General features: G+C 39.3%; 1 protein-coding gene across 3 annotated transcripts in view; it reads right to left on the bottom strand.

The window, feature by feature from the left end:
* Pgant2 (polypeptide N-acetylgalactosaminyltransferase 2) overlaps positions 1–20170 on the bottom strand; it is a 160797-nt gene that overhangs the window by 4788 nt on the left and 135839 nt on the right. For all 3 annotated transcript variants that reach the window (XM_046616383.2, XM_046616384.2, XM_046616385.2), the window contains 4 exons: positions 1834–1932; positions 1108–1175; positions 522–773; positions 36–251 (listed from right to left, as the gene is read on the bottom strand). In XM_046616383.2, coding sequence (XP_046472339.1) covers positions 36–251; positions 522–773; positions 1108–1175; positions 1834–1932 — 635 coding nt within the window. The remainder of the gene's footprint in view (positions 1–35; positions 252–521; positions 774–1107; positions 1176–1833; positions 1933–20170) is intronic.

Raw genomic sequence — 20170 nt, forward strand, 5'->3', positions numbered from 1 at the left:
TATAATGTACAAGGCAGACGACTGCACCAACTCACCAAGATTTTCTCCGCCCCATACGTCCATTTGGGTGTCGTATTTTCCCAGAGTTTCAAAGTACGCTTTGTTGATGACAAATAGTCCTCCGGCGATCATCGGCGTCCGGATAGACGAGGTCGGATCCTTCTGCCTCGCTTGACGCTCCACTTGACTCAAGTATTCCCACTTGAATACCAGACTCCAATCGAATCCACCTCTCAGATCGGCCGATGCCCCTATCAATTTCAACAACATCACCTTCTGCCATTCGATATTCAAAATTATACCGAGTCACAGATTTGTCAGGTATCCGGTAGGAAACATCCCCTGAGCTCAAATTTTAATATTTTTAGAGGTCAATAATGGGCGGAAAAATCTTGATTGACCAATTATGTGTTAAACTATTGATTATACGCGAAGCAAAAAGTCATCATCATTACCATTAATGTCACGCAATTATTCTACACTTATAGGCATTGTGCTATAAGGCAAAGTATCGCGCTTACCGATATACTGGAAGGTATCCATACTGATGACGTCGATGACGGGGCAAACGACCCTCGTCGGGTCTTCGGCGACCCTTTCGAGGAGGGGTTCGAGCCAATCAGCATTGCACTCGCAATGAGAGTCGAGGAAAGTGAGAACGCTGGCTGTCGCAGCATCCGCCCCTCTGACTCGCGACCTCATAAGACCCTCTCGCTTCTCGTTTCTGATAACCCGCACTTTGTGGATCCTTGACAATTCCTCACCGTCCTCAGCTGAAGAGTATACGTTACACCAAGGTCATTTCTGGTTAGAATTGATTTTACGAATCTTAGGATTAACAACAGAAATAACGAGAAGGCATAATCAAAACGTCGAATTACTTTTTTTTTTGTTAATGTCTTGACGAAAATTATTCATTTCACAACGATGCTGTATCTTTTCACGGATCAGTCTCTTGATGAGCAAATGTGACATTGTTAAGAATTCACGATACTGCTAATATTCCGTTATACTCGCCGGCCTCGCTCAATGTTAAAACAATATCGGAAAAACCAAAATGTATAATTTAGGAGATCCTCTTGGATTCTATAAATCCATCATACTTACGATGGTCACTAAAGTCGTCGACCAAAATGATCTCCTTGATCAGATGCTCGGGGCTTCTGTTGAGCACACTGAAACGATGAAAAAAATAAATATCGATTCTGATTATGGAGCGGGCTGACATATCTATATTCGAAGAGAGGGTATCAAAATCTCTTGTTCGAGTAGCTATAGGTATATGTATATGTATGTGTATAAAAAATAGCATGCCAGTGGGAGAAAGAATTCGTGGGACGGTGGGTAAAAATTGCAAGAATTAATATTATATTCGAGAAGCTCGCGGCGCGGGAAAGAAAAATGTCTTAATTAATTCGCCAGGTTATGAAAAATCTCTGATTTATGCCGTCTTTGTGGCCGTTCAGCGATCATCGGCTCTCCGAGTCTGGTTTATATATCTGCAGAATCCGAAGGGTGCGAACGAAAGGTGGCGGGTACGGGGTGCGGTGAGAGGTGCGGAAAACGCGGCGGCTGCAAACAGGAAACGAGAGGAACGAGAAGCGAAGGAATGGTGATTAGAAAATTCCATCGGTAAGGCGTTTCACGGACGACAGTCGCCGCCCGCCAGATTTCAAACTTTTCTACAAACTGGTTCTGAACCTATATTCGCCGATTGCACATCTGCCATGACTGACGTTGCGCCTTTGAGTTTAACCCGCGATTAAAGTTTTGCACCCGTTGTTGCGGCGCCGTTCTTGCAGTTGACACACTTTATATTTAAACACAACTCACCTGACTACCGTTCTGAGAAGGGTAGAACGCGCCTCGTTGTGAAACGTTATAATCACCGAGGTTGGCGGCAGGTCTCGTTTCCATTGTTTCATTCGACACCTGCAACAGAGGACAATAATGTGATTACAAACGTGGGTGGGTGGGTGTATACGCATAATCGGATGACATCGCGTCAAAGCAGCCCAAGCTTACTGAATTACCTTGCTTCCATCCTTAAACCACCTGCTCACAGTCTCCCCGTTTCAAGCGACATGTTAGGTACGCAGCTTCAGGCTTACTTTTGCGCACCGCGATTCTGATCTAATTTTTTTTTGACAATTCTATACCAAATTTTCGCGGTTTGATTTTCTTGAATAACACGACAGAATAATTATAGCATTGCAGCTAACAATAAGACTGATCCGTATACGTTAATTTGCATGGTGGGCAGAAACGCCTCGGCTCTCCTTATCGAGTTTGTTGATTCTAATCATGGGAGAACCGGAATTTGGGTAAATACCCTAATTCGACACGGCAAGGCACGTAGCTCAGCTCGAAGGATTAGCTTCATTATGGAGTAGAATGCCACCCACGGTTACATCTTACCTTTCGGACGTTACGTGAGGTAACGAATTTCATGAAAAAAATCCGACGTAGAAGGAGGAGAGAAAATATCCTGGTCTTTGTATAATTGCCTGATATATGAAAATGAATAAAGCGTTAATTTAAGGAAGATTCAAAACGCTCTTGTGTAATTTCTGAGGCCTCCTAATTCTCCAAATCAAGATTATTAGATAACTGGCCGTTTGGCTAATTGGATATATCGATCCTGCGGATATCTAGGCAATATTTTTAATCACCTCAATTTGCGGCCGTCGCCGCCACCGGCGCTTTGCATACCTTTCGATAATCTTAAGATATTGTCGGTTACACTGCCATTAACGCGTTGTCGGGCTTTTATATATAGTATAAGCGAGGTGGGGTGATAATTTCACCCTTAAGGAAGGAAGTTTCGGCCAAATAAATGCGAAGACATAAATATCGTTTTATCACGAGAGATAAGAGAAAAAGAAGCCGAGGTTGAACGCGAGGGTAAGAAAGATACCAGGGGATGAAAAAAATTGGACGTTAGTTGAGTGGCTGAGATGGCTGCAATGATACATCTCTGCAACCATGACCCCCTTCGGTCCATGCCTCACCGGCAAATCCGAAGCTTCCGGTTGTCTCGTTAGAAGATCCGGCAGCTCCGACGTTTCCTTGTTGCATTATAAATCTCGAAAGCGTTTCAAATTTCGCGAGCTCATCCCGGGCATAAATTCGGGGCCTCGGAATCCTTGCTTTCCGCGATGATAAACCGCTGAGCGTTCATCAAATTTCTTACCTCAATGCACACCGCGGTTTTACCGTCGCACGCCAATTCAAACCAACAATTTCTTCGTCGATCCCTGCTTTCCTCGAATCCTCGACGCGTCTACCACGAATTTTTTCTAATACTCGCTTTGCAGCGCCTGCACACAGGCAATCGATGCTACATAAGTGAAGCTTCGGTCGACTGTCTGCAGGCGTTGCGCGGAGAGTTCCAAGGAAAACTCTTTAACACAACCGTTCCGAAAAGTTTCTTCGGGGTTTCTAGATATCCAAGAGAAACACGGTAATTTAATCGCGGTCAAAGAGGCGGTTTAGCCCGGTTAGATTGACCGTATCGACTTCCGTATACGGAGGATCAAAGTAGCTTCGAATCAACTAAGATTGCCCAACCTTTCCATAGCATCTCCTAATTCTATTAGCTCAAGGGTCTCGTCGAAGATCCCGCAGGATGCACACAAAAGTTTTCAACGTTCCGTTTCCTGCAGTCAACCTCGTTAATTCGAGTCTTGCAGTACGGTTTGATAGATATTTTGCTTCTCGTAATTTCTTTCACAGAAAAATCTTTCCGAAATCATTTCCCCGTATTTGATCCGATTTATTATCTCGTTCAGCTCAACGCAGATCCAAGACGTGCACAGTTAGGAGTGCCTGCGATATATATATATATATATATCTCTTTCGACAATATACTTGTGATATTTATGGGGTGAATCCCATGCGGAAAACCCTGGAGTTGGGTCATAAGCTTCGTAGACGTTGGAACGATCCTCATGCGTCAAAGCGAAGAAGCGCGTGCCTCTTGCTCCGTTCATTCCCTTTCTCAGTCTCCTTTTTTCTTCGTGCCATGTATATCCCCTTTTTTCTTTTCCCGCTCGTACTCCACCGTTGTAGAAACGTGGCCGGAATCAAACGGCTCGCTTTGCAGGACTCGAGGCTTATCGGCTCCTAATAGAGCAGCGGTCTTATTTGATCGGTTGCGTCTCTGGCTTCCTCGTTGGCAGAGCGGAATTCCGGAGAGAATCGATGACGGTTCATTCGAATCCGCTGCAGCGCGGAAAGGATTCCGGATTTCCGGTTGGGCGGGGCGCTGATCCGGGGTAGTTTAATTCGGAACTTGAATTTGATTTCGGCTTAACGCTACCGGTTTCAACGAGCATACGACTCCCGGTGACACGCGGAATCGCGTCCACGGTTTTAATCCCACGCCTCGTAACAGCGCACATGAAAACGCACTCAGTTTGCACTCGCGGGTGAAACGGGAATTGGAAAACGCAGCTTTCTTTTCTGTCTGCTCCACGTTCTACGCTTCGGTGATCTCGTTTCTACCGATCATCGATCATTAGCTTATACCTTCCGAATCGGCATCGAAACACCTTTTCAGTCATGTCTGTAATGTGATATTCCGACTGCACCAAGAGTTTTCTGTGAAACTCACGAGCTGACGCCAAGGGATCTGCAAAAGGAGCTACATTTCTTATTACGACATATTCGCATCGCAGGTTTGGTTGCATATCTGCTCGCGTTTAGCGGTGAGTTTCAAAGAAAACTCACGGTATACGTATACTACAATACTTATCAGGAAAGATGGTGCGATAAACGATACGAGTTTGGGTGGTGTACAAAAATGCAAGGGCCAAAAAGTCGACGTGACGAAATTCCGAAAGTCAAACTACCGACAGCTAAAAACGTAGAAAGATCATGAATACGGAAAGACGACTTGTATAAAAAAAAATAAAAATTGAGAACGCAAAAATGTATAAATAAATTTATACCGATTTATTTTTTTTTTTTGAGAATGGCTGAGATTACGAGGGGCAAAATATTGAATTGCAAAAATACCTAAGAGAAAAAAAAGTCGACTTTTCAAATGTTAGACTCATGCCTTTCTCCAAAAACCTAAAAATCCGAATTTATCAATAACGACTGACCAAAGACTCGAAAGGTCGAAGTCCCGAAACTCGCTAAATACAGAATGGCCAAAATGCCGAAGAGTTGGATGACGTCAAAAAGCCATATATACTCTGCAACGCCACACATATCCGATGGCCGGAGTCTGTAGTTCCATTGAGTATAAGCCTGCGTAACTATGACAACCGGATTGCGGCCCTTCGGTTTTCTGGCCATTTTGCATTTTGCGGATCGTAATTTTGCTCCATCCGAACCTTGATTGTCGGAAAATAATGTCTTCGGTTTTGCGGCTGTTCGAAGTATTAGCCGCTCGCTATTTTTTATTTCGGAACTTTCATTTTTCTCCATCTCCACATTCTGTGCTTTGGTCATTCGGAATGCCGACTGATCTGAAAACACTTTGTCGGATAAGAGAGCGATCGATTAAATAAACTTTCGGGAAAACAGTTGTTCTACTGGGTGAGTTATCGAAAATCCCAACTTCGGTACGCTGAGCATTCCTTATTTTAAAAGTCGTATCCCGGAAATTCCGGGTTTTCGACCACTCGACGTTTTGGTCTATTGGGATTTTCGCCCCTATCCGTTTAACCGATTCAACTAAAACAATGTCAACAAGTCTTCCAATTAAGGGGTTAAATTTTAATATCATCATTATGATTATCATTGTTATATCCATAACAAGAATACCTCGGGATAAGAAACGAAGCCGAGCGAACGTGGAACGTCGAAAACTTTATCGTCGCGACATCCGAGCCAAATTAGGTGAGAATTTTACCGGTGGAATTTACATGAAAGTTTATGATTCGACAGCGGTCTTTCTGGCTTCAGTTTTAAAAGTGGAATACCCGGTGACGTCCAAACGTTGTATAACAAAAAAAAAAGGAAAATAACATGGATAAATCAGACGTCGTTGATCGGTGCCGGGATGAAAGTTTGAAAAGATGACATCTTGGACTGTGACGTGGAAATAGTTCAACGACTAACGACCCGCAGGACGTGACTATTACTCGAGAGGCGAGGTAGGCGAAACTCGACCAAACTTTGCCCGAGCTTTTCAAAAGAGAAACCGGGCTTCTACCAACGACGGAAGGTGTGTGCGCGGTGCTAACAATGCGTTGTGGTTTGCGCTGTTTGAACAACAAGACAATGCCGAGAGTTTCCGGCTGACAATGTTGCACGGAAAACGTGTACGAGTAACTTGCCCTTCGGTCCACGAACTTGGCCCTTGTAGGTACCTACGGGCAGCTGATATAACTGTTTCCCAGTTCGCCAGTTAATTGTATGCAATTACCGATAATTAGCCGTCGGCTTTAATCAGAGGTGCGAAAAGGCGCATTTAGTCGATACCAAAAGCTGGGAAGATTTCTTCGCCGCTCCTTTCATCGGGCAGAATTCCGGGCGACTCGGTTTCTGTATACCTGATTATAAATATTCGCGCGTCAAAGAGACGTCGCGTCAATGCGATGCGAAATAATTAATCGGAAGGAACGAGGAGAAAAGACAGAGGCGTCAATTTTCTCAATCAACGGGCACTCGCTCGCTCGCTCGACCCTAAATATAATTTGCCAATTTAATTCCATTAGCCCGCGTACCCTTGCAGGAAGTTATAGCCTCTGAAGGGCGACTCTCCCCGACACATTGGCATCGCGATTCTTCCTCTCCGCTAACAAAAACAGGCTTGACGATTGCTTTTAGGGGGATTGATTGGCGCGTGAGTGAAAAAGTAAAATCATTCGAAGAGCAGAAGCTTGTGAACGAATGAATTATAACTGAAAGAAGAACAAACCCGTCCAAATGTCTAGGCGCTATCGAAACCTTCGCGATTACGTTGAACCGAATTTAAGACGATCTGAAATCGCTTGGAAATTTTCCCGAAATCTTGTCAAACAGTCTGTCGAATTTCTAATGACATTTTGCTCAAATGCTGCCGATTTCCTGTGTAGAAACAAATTCCGCACTGCGGAAAAAAGATGGCTAATTAAGGGAGTTCTAACCATACGAGAATCGACATTCAGTTTTCGATAAGATTTGACAATTCAATAGATCTATGTCATTCAATCACCAGATTAAAATCTTGTATCGACTCGCGGGATTGTTCATGAGATATAAGCAAACATGTCTTCGCTCATTTTACACGTATTCTTATACGGAGGAACGGACGAGAATCGAAGTTATCAATTAAATTTGTAACAAACCGACGTTGAAATTTCGTTGAAATTTTTTTTTGCCGGTAGAAGCAAGGTATTGGAAAAAATTATTTAAAAAAACGCATACATATCCTTTACATTAACAATAAAGAATTTCGACTAGCGACGTAACGCCGTTAAAACTTCCTTGAGGGTTTAACCGAACGCAACGCAGCTTTCAAATCAATGAAGGCATTGGTTGTGCTTTGCGCTTTGGCAAATCGCATCACCGGGTGTTCCACTTTCGACACATAGGTTAAAATCAGCCAGCCGGTCCGAATCCTGCAGGCGGATCAACTGCATACAATGCGCAGTGAAATGGAACGAAGAATTCAAAGGCTATACGGCGCGTCTTATTGTCCGGTTTGAATTTCCCTTGGAACACGTAGTTCGAAACTTTTCTGCAGAGCGTTAGTGCCTCATTGTATTCAAACTGCACTGGCACGGTCTGCAGGATCATTACTCAATCAGCTTTGTTGCGTCGCGGGATGCGCTGCTGCTGGTGCTGTTGTTAACTTGGACTCGATCCAACTCTCGATCATTAATCGAGTGACTTGTCCGTTCTCAAAACCCAACGGACGCGTTTTACCATTTTTATTACACTGTGGGGGCTTTCAAGAGATACCGTAAAATTTGGATTTCAATTTTATTTCTCATCGTTAAACAATTTAGTCAACTATTTCGAAGCGTCGCGATCTTCTTTTTTTTAAATAAATAATTTGGATGTGTTCACGTATTTTCTCTAACCTCTAAGGTAAAGTCTGGAAATTCACGTATTATTAAAATACAAAGTTCAACCATTTTCGGCGTAATTCTTTTGTTAAGCGAAAATTCTCTGACGTTTTCAGCTTTCCTCATGAGTTTCAGTTTTCGTTAATCTCTTCGAAGCTTCTCCCCAGAATTTAACGAAAAATAACAACATTATGAGAATTTGAAAGATGCGTAACGCAGAGCGGAATTATACAGAGTGTGAAAATTAGTGGTAATCCTTGCTGAGTGTAGAAAGGAGGAAGTACATTGAATTAATTGCGGATGCAGAGAGAATTGGCGAAGCTGGGACCTCGGTTCGGGAATTAAAGAGATTCGCGCGTATTTCGGCGGCCTGGTGAAAAATGGGAGGAGAAAATGGACGTTGGAACGGCTTTTGTGCAGATTTTACACGACTTCAACGGATCAACGAGTTTAACACGTAACACTTGCCTAAATACCGGGACCGTTTAATTCTTCGTTATTATCCTCCACATGTTTACGTATTGATACTGTATTACTATTTTGAAAATTAAAAATTAGGCTAAATCAGTATTAAAAATCTTTTATAAAGTCTGAATAGTAGAGTGAAATTTTAATTCATTTACAAGTATATCAAAACATGAGCCGTCATTAGGTTTAAAATTCATTCATTCCACGTGTATATTGTTTAAAATAGTGTATATTGTTAAAATTGGTGGATATTGTTGAAATTATAAATAATTGTCAATAACTGTCTTTCGTCGAGGCACTATATTTTTTGATTTCACTTTTAATGTTCTTCGTTTTATATCGTCTCTCTTTAAAATTTGGCTTGGCTTTTCGAGTGTTTAATTATTGATTTGACAAGGTTTGTCCTCGTAGTTTAAATTTACTTCTTTATTCTCAGTTAGTCGACTTTCGATCAGTTACGATTTCGTTTCAGAGAGGGGAACCTCCGCACCTCCTTCCTCCTGGAGAGACCTCGACCAAGCAGCCTTCCTTCTCAAATTTGTGACCAGGTGCCCCGCTCCCTGGGTCTAACCTAATCCGCTCGTGCCGTGTTCATTGCGTGGTTATATTCGAATCATTACAATACCATTAGCATGTGCTTATATAAATATTGAGCAATTATTTATATATTAATTCTTTTACGAATATATTTTCTACACACGTCGAAAGTTGAGAATAATAATGTTTTTAGTACGTATAAACTAACGCGGAACGTTAATTATCGAGCCGAGGGGAGATTTATGCGGAAAGTTTGGGGGGAAATTTTGACATCCGCTAAGCGAAGAAGTGGTTTCTATTTTTTATTTATTTTTATTATTCAGTTTTTCTATTCATCCTCTTCTTACTTTATTTCCGCAAAGTTGTACCGATGCGGTATCTCGCATTATATAGGTATGCATAAAGCCGGAAAGTATCGCGATGCAACTTTTCCGACAAGCTTAAAGCTTATTTTGGCATTTACATGAAAACGCTATATTTTTGGGTTTTAAAGTTTTAGTTTTGAGCAGCGGCGGAAACGCTCAGGCCACAAATAAATAGGAAACCGCAGAACAGAAGGGCATATAAAATAAAAGTTAAGTGCATTCAGGTTTCGCCGTTTCTGCTTGCTGCTGCTGCACACCAGCCACTTGAGATGCACAAGTTTCTTTGCAGAATAGAAGGTGCACAAGAGGATTTTATTTCCGATTCCGGTGAATTCCAGAGTTTGAAATAAAATAAGAATGAAAGAATGATAGTAATAAAAAACAACAACAACGACAACAACAACAACAACAATAACAACAATCATGTTTCCAACACTCGTTTTGTTCCTTCACGAATCTGGACTTGATCGCATTATATTATTGCCTTTTTTATTTTTTTTTTATTTTTTATTTTTTTACAACGCGCTTTGTTCTCCAAAAATCCGTTCACCGGTTTTGCGTAGTTGGTACGGATAATTGAATTTAGGATCGTCACACACGCGAGTATAAATATAATGAATAGAATGAAGGTGGCAGCGAATGGCCGGCTTGTGCTTACGGATAAAACAAAAGAACGTCGTTTGCAGCATTTTCAACCTGATATATATCGAGGATGGAAGATCGCGGCTATACCAGTATACCACAACTAATTTTAAACTGACAATGGGAGGAAAACCACGCTGCGGCCAATTTATCTCACATATACATAATACGCGAGGTGAAAAAATAAAAAAAGACGATGATAAAATCATTCAGGCAATTGAAGCTGCAGTTTCGTATTCTCAGCGATGATAGGAAGGGATTTTTCTACCCTTAATGAATTTTCAATATTCCTGACTTTTTATTGCATTCTTGTGAAATTTGTGAAATTTTCAAACAAAAGCGAACCGACGTTCAAAATGTTCCGCGTTCTCTTTAATTTTTCGCACGAATGTTAAAAATAGGAATATTAATTTTGAAGATTTCGAAACATATGTCAAAATAATAAAAAATATAAAAACAAAAATAAAAAAAAATTGAAGTATACGAAACCCGTTAAGTTCTGTCGTGCGAAAAAAAAATTTCTCGATACAATTTTTTCAGACATCTTTTCATTTACGTAATTGAATTTTAATCATTTCGACAAAACGAGTCTACCTTATGTTAATGCTAAATTCTGGCTAACATCGAATTTATATTTGCTTCATAGATGAGAAGGATTTCTTCAATAGTTTGCAGGTATTCGATTTGAAGCAGATCACGTCAGACTGTAAGTTTTTTTTCCGACAAACTAGTATAACGTAACGGTTCGTACGATTATCGTAGATAATCGTTGATGCCAAACACTTGTTTAAAACACATTGCGGGCATCCACCTTGACGATTTGCGTAGATAAATATATTTAAGGTATTCCGTGTAATTATGTATTCGTGAAAACGTACGACACTTTCTTTAGCGACATGAAAGCGAGTGGATAATCAACATGTATCTGAAATTCCAGTAGACCCGAAGGCCAAAGCTGCGGGTCTTTAGACTTGGCATAGAATTAATTAGCTTGAAAGCAAAATTAGAACTAGTTTCAAAATCTTCGTTCAGTAATGAATTTCGAGAAGATTTCCAAAGGTCTTTTCAAGTTACCAGATATAATAGTTTTATAAAATTATACATTTCACGAAATTTTGTTCTTAAGCAATATCCATTTAGGTTACATGTTGTAATAAATACATATGATGTAAAGTATACATATAATTATACATGAGTGTATACACATTTAAAAAATAAATCTTATTATACATTATCGGATTCGTTATTCCGTAACACGATTAATTACAAACTTGAAATAAATAAGTTCACCATCGCAACGATTCTACGATAAGGGCGTTAATAATCGGTGAAAAGACTAACGAGGCTATTATTTATAATATTTCCAGTCGTAGAATCGATTTGTGGTTTTTTTACCCGCAGACAGTATTAATTTCTGCTGATAGCAGAGTAAAATTCGCTGAATAATAATAAAAGACAATTTAATTTTCCAACTAAAGAATATTTCGCATAGCTGTGGAGATTCGGCCGCGGGTTTTTCACTGAAATGAGTCACGGATGCGTTCGGCTTGTGGTGTCCGCAATACTTTTTGCCTATTTTTTGTTAACGGGTCCGCTCGGTTGGCCTAGGCTAGGAAATACCGGCTTATAGCGCTGAATGTGGTTACCGTGCCTACGATTATACACAAGCATACATAAAATCGTGTAACGGTTAGAGTTCAGCAGAGGTTTTGAAAGTAGGCAAAACGTTGAACGCACACCGGTTCACCTTGAGAGGAATCTTGTAAAACCACTTCGCAAATCGTGTCATTGTCAACTACATCACAGCCATTACCCGCGCCTGGTAAATTTGCATTCATTTAGAACGATCTCGCGGCTAATATACATAACATCAACCGATATTGTATATTTTATCCATCCAGAATTGCCATTTTTTATTGTTTTTTTTTTTTTTTTTTTTTTTCAAATCAAAAAATTTATAATTTATAAATCTAATAATTTACGGGTGCGCGATATACCGAAATCAGAAGATCTTTCAATGTCTGATCGACAAATGCCGTATAATCGGGATTATCGGAGCGTAAAGTTGTGGAGAAACTTTTGCTTCCTATTCCCAAATTACCGACAATCAGAATCGCCATAGAAAATTAAACCCGTAGACAACATGCGGCCATTTGATTTTCCATTGTCATTTTCTGTACACGGTTGAGTTGGGCTCAATTTTCCGTTGAAAACAGGCGACGTTACGTATTTATTTACACATATTTTCTATTCCGATTCTGTGGTACGACGCGGTTTTGTTAGCTGAAAAATAGCAATCGTAGATAAAAACAAAAACGAAAAAAGAAAAAAAAAAAAAATCACAGCTTATCCTTAAATCAAACCTGATCTTAGAAATAGAAAACTACAGCTTATCGTCGTTTGCTCAAAGTTGAACAAGTTTGATAATAAAGCACTTAACTTAGGCACGGTTGAATGAATGGTCAACTTCAAGTTCATATTTATGATTCCATTTTTCGTTCTGCGCATTACTGAACTCGGATTTCGAGCTCGGAGAGGTCAGCGTTAAATCGAAGAAGAAGAATCGATCTTTTCCTCCTTTGTTCTGCCTCGCTGCGAAGGTAATAAATTCGACTTTCTTTCACTCTAAAACGTTGCTAATCTTCGCGGTAATTTACAATGAAAAAAAATATCTCTCGGCTTACGATTTCGATCTGTTCACGTTCACGTCGGCCGAGTGAAATTGCATGAATTAATATGTGAAAATATTCCGCGGGTCTGTTATTATTTCTATGGTAGATACCTAGTCCAAAACCAACCTGGTAAAATAACGACAGAAGAAGAACAGTGGTAATAATTTTGTATTCGCGGTTAAATTTCCATACAGGGATATTGTACAGATTGTAAATTTCACCGAGAGTTCGGAGAATATGACAATTGTTGAATAAAACGGTGAACTATTTCGTCGGTATAACCGCAGACAGCGGGCTATATAATTGGAATGAAACTTGATATTATCCTAGTGCGGTGTGAATCGAGGGAAAAGAGGGAAAATTATTTGAAATCCTGCAGGAATATTACTGCAACGCTACAGGAATTCGTACAATTGTCACGCGCGCTCTGCGCCCTCTTTCAAATATTTTACACCCCTTTTCTGCAGCTCGGTCAAAATGCATTATACTCGGATAAAATTGCAGACGTACCCTGAATGCAGCTAACATATACACGATCAATTCGTCGCTCTATTAAATATCAATTAATGCAATAATAACAAGAATAAGAAGATCGGAAAATGTTCGTGGGATTAAACATGTGTGTGTTTACAGTTATGGTAACTCTTTTTAACAATCTTATCTGTATGAAATTATCGGTATCATGTACAGAGTGAACTGCTAACGACCGAATGTTTTAATGCGCATGCGCTAGAATTGGAGAGCAAGAGCAATCGTTTTGTCAGGCCAACCAACATCGTAAATTCGAATGACAGATCGGCGCGATGTACGTAACCTCAAAAATTTTGACACCTGTCGGTCATCCGAATTTACGAATGTTGGTAGCCCTGACGAAACAGTTGCTCCTGCGCTCGAGTTTTAGCGCATGCGCATTGAATCATTCGGTCGTTAGCAATTCACGCTGTACATAAAACACATACGAAAAGAAATTACCAATGAAATTTGTCAATTTGTTGGAGAACAAATTTCTGTTCGGAGAATGAAAATCAATCCACGTTGTATGGAATTTGTGTGATGATAATCCGTACGGATAAAGCTTGTAACGTCTGTTTGAAAAATTGAAATAAGGAAATTGAAGAAGAAATAGAAGGAAAATTTTTTGAATTTTCGAAAACATTGGAGTGAAATATTTATAGGGTAGAAATTTTGCGTAAAATAGCTGAAGAGGGGCGATTGAAGATTAAAAATATCGAGGTCGTGCACACGGATATTGATTGGCAGAGGTAATATCCTATGTTCAGCCTGCGCCGCAGAACGGTTTAAAAATTTATAACCCTGTGCTTCGTAAACTTGTTGTTATGCGTATTATCGCCGCATTATCTTTGTGAGGTGAAACAAAGAGAGAGGCATGAAATCAATAGTCACCGTTACAACTTAAAGTAGTCACTTTTTATGCACAACGAAGAACACTAGGGGAATTTAGAATTTTCATTTCAGTAGGGAATTTCGATTTTGCCTTTTGAAAAATTCTGCCCAGTCATGGCTAGTAATTTATTTTATTACTCGAAATATTTACTACTAATAACTTGTATATCTGGTCGTCTAGTCTATGGTTGTAAATGTCACGTGGTTTTAATTTACGAGCCCGCATTTCAGCCCTCATTCGAGTCCCGAGTTAATTGGACAATTATATTTCACTGAACCGTACAAGTTTGTGGAACGAAAAAATCATTCGATTTCACCGTTTTCTTTTCTTTTTTTTGCCTCAATAATTACCGCGCAAATCGCGTAACGGGGATAAAATTTTGCGTACCGATTAGCATGTATCGAAATAATTATCCAATCAACAAATATAAACATAGTCGTAAATTTTATAGGTGCATAGACAGTTAGTTATTAGAATAGTTACGTTTCGCAAATTTCGTTTCTTATTTCTGCATCTACGATATAGCTCGAATTTAGAAAGTATAATTTGCGATCGTTTTGCAAATATTTAAATACGATCCCTATTCGATTTTCATTCTTCTTAATTTTATAATGTTTAAAACAATGGTAATAAAAAACTGAGTATAATGGAAAAGGATAATATTTCACGGCTGCAGTGCACTTGCATTATACTTAAACGTCTCCGGGATCTGCATACAGGACGAACTTTCTGCTCAAGTTCACCTCTTACGTAAATACGTATACCTGAGCACATATTCAGCATGAATATTCAACGAAGAGTATGGGAGTTGAGGAGATTAAATGAAATTTGATCCTCTCAGTGTTTCGGCGGCTCACCTTGGAGTTTGAATAAAAATTACCACGGCGCGTCTCGATTTATATGTATTATAGGTACACCGTTAAATAAGATTATGACCCGATCGCAAATTCCAGGATACATTAATAATTATATGCTGCTACTTTCACCTCGGATCATATTACACACTGCTGATGTTTACGATTTCAAGTTTATTTATCAATGAATTTTACAACGGACAAATTAGACGGATAATCGAGCTATAATTATTGGCAAATAATAAATTTCGACAACACAAGATTTTTTTAGTCATATGTTTCGAATAGAAAAAAAAGAAATTTATTTTCAAAATCATCCGTGTACGTTCCGGTAATCGTTTCTTATTATTAAATAATGTAATGTCAAGTTTTATGTTTAAAATTAGTTTAAACTATTAACGTTGCTCAAGGTATTAACTGATCGAACCTTTCCCAGTGTTATCCTTAGTCAATTACCACCGAAAACGGTGAAATTCACCATAATAATAGACTGGATGAACCAGTGTAGAATACAAGCGGCGTTAAATTCCACACCATATTACCAAATTTATCAGGTGTGTCTAATTGATGAACAATGCGCAAATCGAATCGTTATTATTATACATGGTTGAGTATACGATGAATTCACTGAACGAGCATTATATTCTCGTTACCTTACCGTTGAAACAACGAAGTTAAACCGTCGACGAATTTCTCCGCAAATCAATCGCGAGTTATACGAATTATTGCTATTATTTTATTTTTAATCACAGAATCAGGGGTTGGTAAAAATTCCCGCTTCTCGGGATCAGAGGCAATTTAAATGGTTGATATATCGGACTTTTGTGCACACTGCACATTTTCAGACGCAAGATACAACCGCGTTTATGAGAAGACGCTGGGAAAAGAGACGAGTTCCGGGTTAATATGGTGCCGTCACAAAATGGGAAATGGGATTTAAGGGTGGAACGCTGGAAGACTACAGCAGACGCGTAACTCTTGCAGCAAAGTCCTTGGTCTGAGGTGGGCAAGGAGAGCAAGAACAAGAGATAGAGAGAGAGAGAGAGAGAGAGAGAGAAGAGCCGTTGCATCCCTCGGCTTAAACGCGGAAAGTCCCATGCATTTCCATTCCAGGGTAGAATTTGAAACCGCGAATGGGAGAGGGGTAGGAAAATAGAGTGCGAATTCTACCGCCGTCTGCTGGTGCTGCTGGTGGTACGGTAGGTATAAGGTAATGGAATTTAAAATCTAATTTCACGTATAAACTTTGAAAGAACGGCCAAGTTTCGACGTTTCTTTCACCCCTTTCTTTTTACGACCACCGTGACGTCGTTATTTCGCTCGAATTTTTCCACGAATTCTTTGGGAAATTCCACATTCCGCAGAGTGAAGGGTGAAGAGTTTTGCGGTTTATTTTTATTTATTGTTTGTTTGTTTTTTTTTTTTTTAAATTTCTTTTCTTTCTCATCCCTCTTATCACGTCTCCGCCATTTCGGATTTACTCTCGACAATCACCCTTCGCTAGAAAAATCGATACTATTAAGTTTCGTTCACCCCTTTGAATTACATGCTAATGAACTGATTTCATCGGGTGAGATTTCTCGGCTGATCCTATTCGCTTGGAACTTCTGGATTTGTATGATATACAGGTGTATTATGTTGATAGGTATCCGCGACGGTTTCCTACCAAAGGGTATTTAAACCTTGCAGGAAGTGAAAAGTTTGACGCAGCTTTGAGCTACAATATCGGATGTTGTCGAGGGTATCGATCGATGGGTACTGGATACTGGAGGGTGGATCAAGCCGAGGGAAAATTGAGGACTCACCAACCCTTTCTCACCCCCTCAGATTCCAGGACGGGTCATCCAATTTAAACTGATGCTTGGAAGAAGGATTATTCGAGAATTTGATACACGGATGTCGATTTTTGTTTATTTATTGCTTTGCGTTCCTTGCGTACGATTTTTCTCTTCCTCTTTTTTTTTTTTTATATCAAGAAAATTTAGAAAAATCAGCAACAAAATTACACTTGGTTTCATTTTTCTTACGCGACGAGTGCTTCTACATTTTTTTTTTTTTTTTTTGTTTAGCATTTTTGGTACATTTCAAATAAAAATTAGGAATAAAAGGAGACGAATGGTGCGGACCGAATGATTTTACGATGGAAATCTGATATGGGAATAGGAGAGTTGTGTATTCAGATGGTCGAATCGATGTCATTGGCCGCAATGTAGAAAATGTGAAAATATCCGTCATATGGATGGATCACGACCTCGGAGTGAAAATCTGGTCTACCTGAAGAATCCACCTCGGAACTGCATAATTGGATGCCTGCTCTTTCTTCTGCCGGGCAAGCTGCACGTATGCGTGCCCATAATTAGAATATAAAGAAGCGTCGTGCGCAGGTGAGAGTGAACTTTCATACCGAGAAAATCTGGCTTCAGCTTCGGACGATCTCTTCCCACGAGGTGCGGATCAACCGAGGGATAATATCCGAACGTCGTTTGCGGATCAGGAAAAAATGACGCACGTATAAATGGTGCGAGCATTAGCAAATCGTGTACCTAACCGTTTTGCTATCTTTTTCGAATACGAAACACTCTCTGTAAGGATGATCGTAAAGTTGGTTCTTTATTTTTTCTTTTCCTCCAAAACTCGAAACACAACAATTTTGTTCTTGAATTTCTGCGAACTTTTAATGCGGTAAAAAAGGCTGCGAGCTCTTTGCATGGGGTTCTGGTTTTTAACTTAGACGTAAAAGTTCGTTCAAAGGCTCCGGAAAGATGGTAATTTCAGTTACGTAACAGATGGTACGGGACAAAGTGTAAAAATTGGCCCGAACACCGTTCTTCTTCGGCACACGGTACGCGTATTTTTTCAAATTTTTTTCCTTTTTTCTCTTTCTTTCACCTCTTCGACACTAGCAGCGGAAGGGCGTCGTATTACCAGCTGTGGTTACTACATATTCACACTCTGCATGTCGACCCTCGAAAAAGTTTTCGATTTTTAACGCAGCTAATGTTTTATTCAGTAAAAATCGAGCCCCGCTCACACCGTGTTACAACTTTAAACTTCCACTTCTTTAGCCTGAATGGCGCAAGGCTTTAAAGATGATGATCACTGCTCGCGCGGTCCTCGCCTAATTACAATCAGTTAATAAATCATCTCCCGTTACAACGAACTCTGCAGCTGATCGAGTCTCGACGTGTCGATCGTTTGTAGGATTTTTTTTTTCCCAACATTTCAACGACGACTTTGAACCGTTTCTACTTTTTTTTATCTTATTTTTTTTTTGATTCTTCTTTCTTTTACTTAATACCAATATAACTTACGTATTGAAGGTCGAAATCGTAGAAACACAAATAAGACGTAACGATGAAGATAAAATAATGAAGATTTATTGATAAATCGATAGATGGATCATATAATCCACTAGCTCACGTGTATAAATAATTTTTTAATGACTGGTCGCGATGCCCGGTCGTTAAAAATTGTACAGATCGCAGAAACGATTGGATTTAAGATTCGCCAGATTGTAAACCGTGTTATTATTATTATTACTATTACTATATATATATTTTTTTTCTTTGTTTTATTACAACGGTTTTCGCAACGTTCGTATTATGATTGCCTTGTAATTATACCGATAACATTTCGTGATATTGTTACGAACTGAAGCGTTTACCTTCCGATCCTAAACGTATTGATTTTACATTCAGTACCTACGCTTTGTTAAACTTGAAACGTTGATAAACTGATCCACGAGTGCGCAAAGTGCGAACGTAATTCAACAGAATGTCCGAAATGTCGAGTGAAGTTACCGCGATATGAAAGGTGAAGTGGATGAAAGACGGTGAAAGGCGCAGAGAAAATGTCGACGAGAAATATTATTGGCTTTGAGATCTTCGAAATGAGGAGTTCTCGAAGATTGGAAAATAATCCTCATTTATATGTCGCATTCAAATTCGGTTACCGCGATCTCAATCAGCTCGGCACTGCGATACAGCGATAATTATATACGGCTGTAATTAGCGATGGTGCCGCTGAGCTAAAAATAATCGACGCATCGATTAATCGAGTCCAAAAAATAATCGGACACGAAACGATTGAATCGGTAAACATGAATCGAGCAATCGATTATTTAATATTTTTTTAAAACGATGCACATGAGACCAAAATTTTGTAAACTTCAGTACGTAGTCTTAATGGCGGATAAGTTTTTTTTTTAATAATTTATAGTTCAATTTAAAATATTTTTCAATTTCAGGTAAAAATATTCATTTACAGTTCACTTATTGTATCAAATAGGTACTCGGTAGGTAAGACAATGATAATAATTGATACTTTGATCACATAAATTGATATTACGTTGCATCGTTAATGCGAGTAAAAAATAAAAACCAATTGCGAGGAAAAATAATCGACTATTTTTTGTCATACTTAGAATGTATGGTGATAAACGAATCGATTAAATACCGAAACTGCTCAATAACGATTGTATACGGTATCGATAATTAAAAGTGAAGGTTACGGCGTGTTGTGTATTAACGCGGAGAAACCGATACATCGCGTGACATAATTGCCGTGAAATTTTATTCCTAACCCTGGAGCGGTATAATCAGAGCCTACAGATGTGCCAACGCTTGAACTCGATAGCGAAAGTGTCGAAGCGCAGATCGTCGATTGAATGGACCGCATCATCGATCCGTGATAATTTTTAAAAGTGACGAAATTTCAATGACACAGTTGCCTTTTAACTCTGTTCGTTTTCGGTTTATTGCAAAGCCTGCCAATTCAACACTTGCGTAATTATATGAAGGATGTTCGAATTCTTGTTAAGTACAACCTGAAATATCTAAACAGAATTGCAGATAATTTTTGACGGTAAAATTCCCTCATTTTTGTCAGATTATCCAGATCCAAAATAGTCATATTTCAAATACTAAATTTTCAATAACGAATAAAAAAAAATTAAATCCCTCGTTACAAATTGTATTTCATCAATTTTTAAGAATTTGTATATTGCATTAATACATTCGATTTTCTTCTAATTTAAAATTAAACAGTCAGACATGCAAAAATATGCCAAGTGTTTTACTGAAAGTGTTGAAGTTCGAGATTGAAATTAAAGTTTTTACAATAATTCGATCGAATTCCGTGACTGTAAATACCAGGTTTCCAAGCCGAGTTGCCAACTCTGTTGACAACGAGTGAAAACCACTGAGAAACGAGAGTGTAGCGG

Source organism: Neodiprion pinetum, chromosome 3, assembly GCF_021155775.2.
Source record: "Neodiprion pinetum isolate iyNeoPine1 chromosome 3, iyNeoPine1.2, whole genome shotgun sequence".
NCBI lineage: Eukaryota > Metazoa > Arthropoda > Insecta > Hymenoptera > Diprionidae > Neodiprion > Neodiprion pinetum.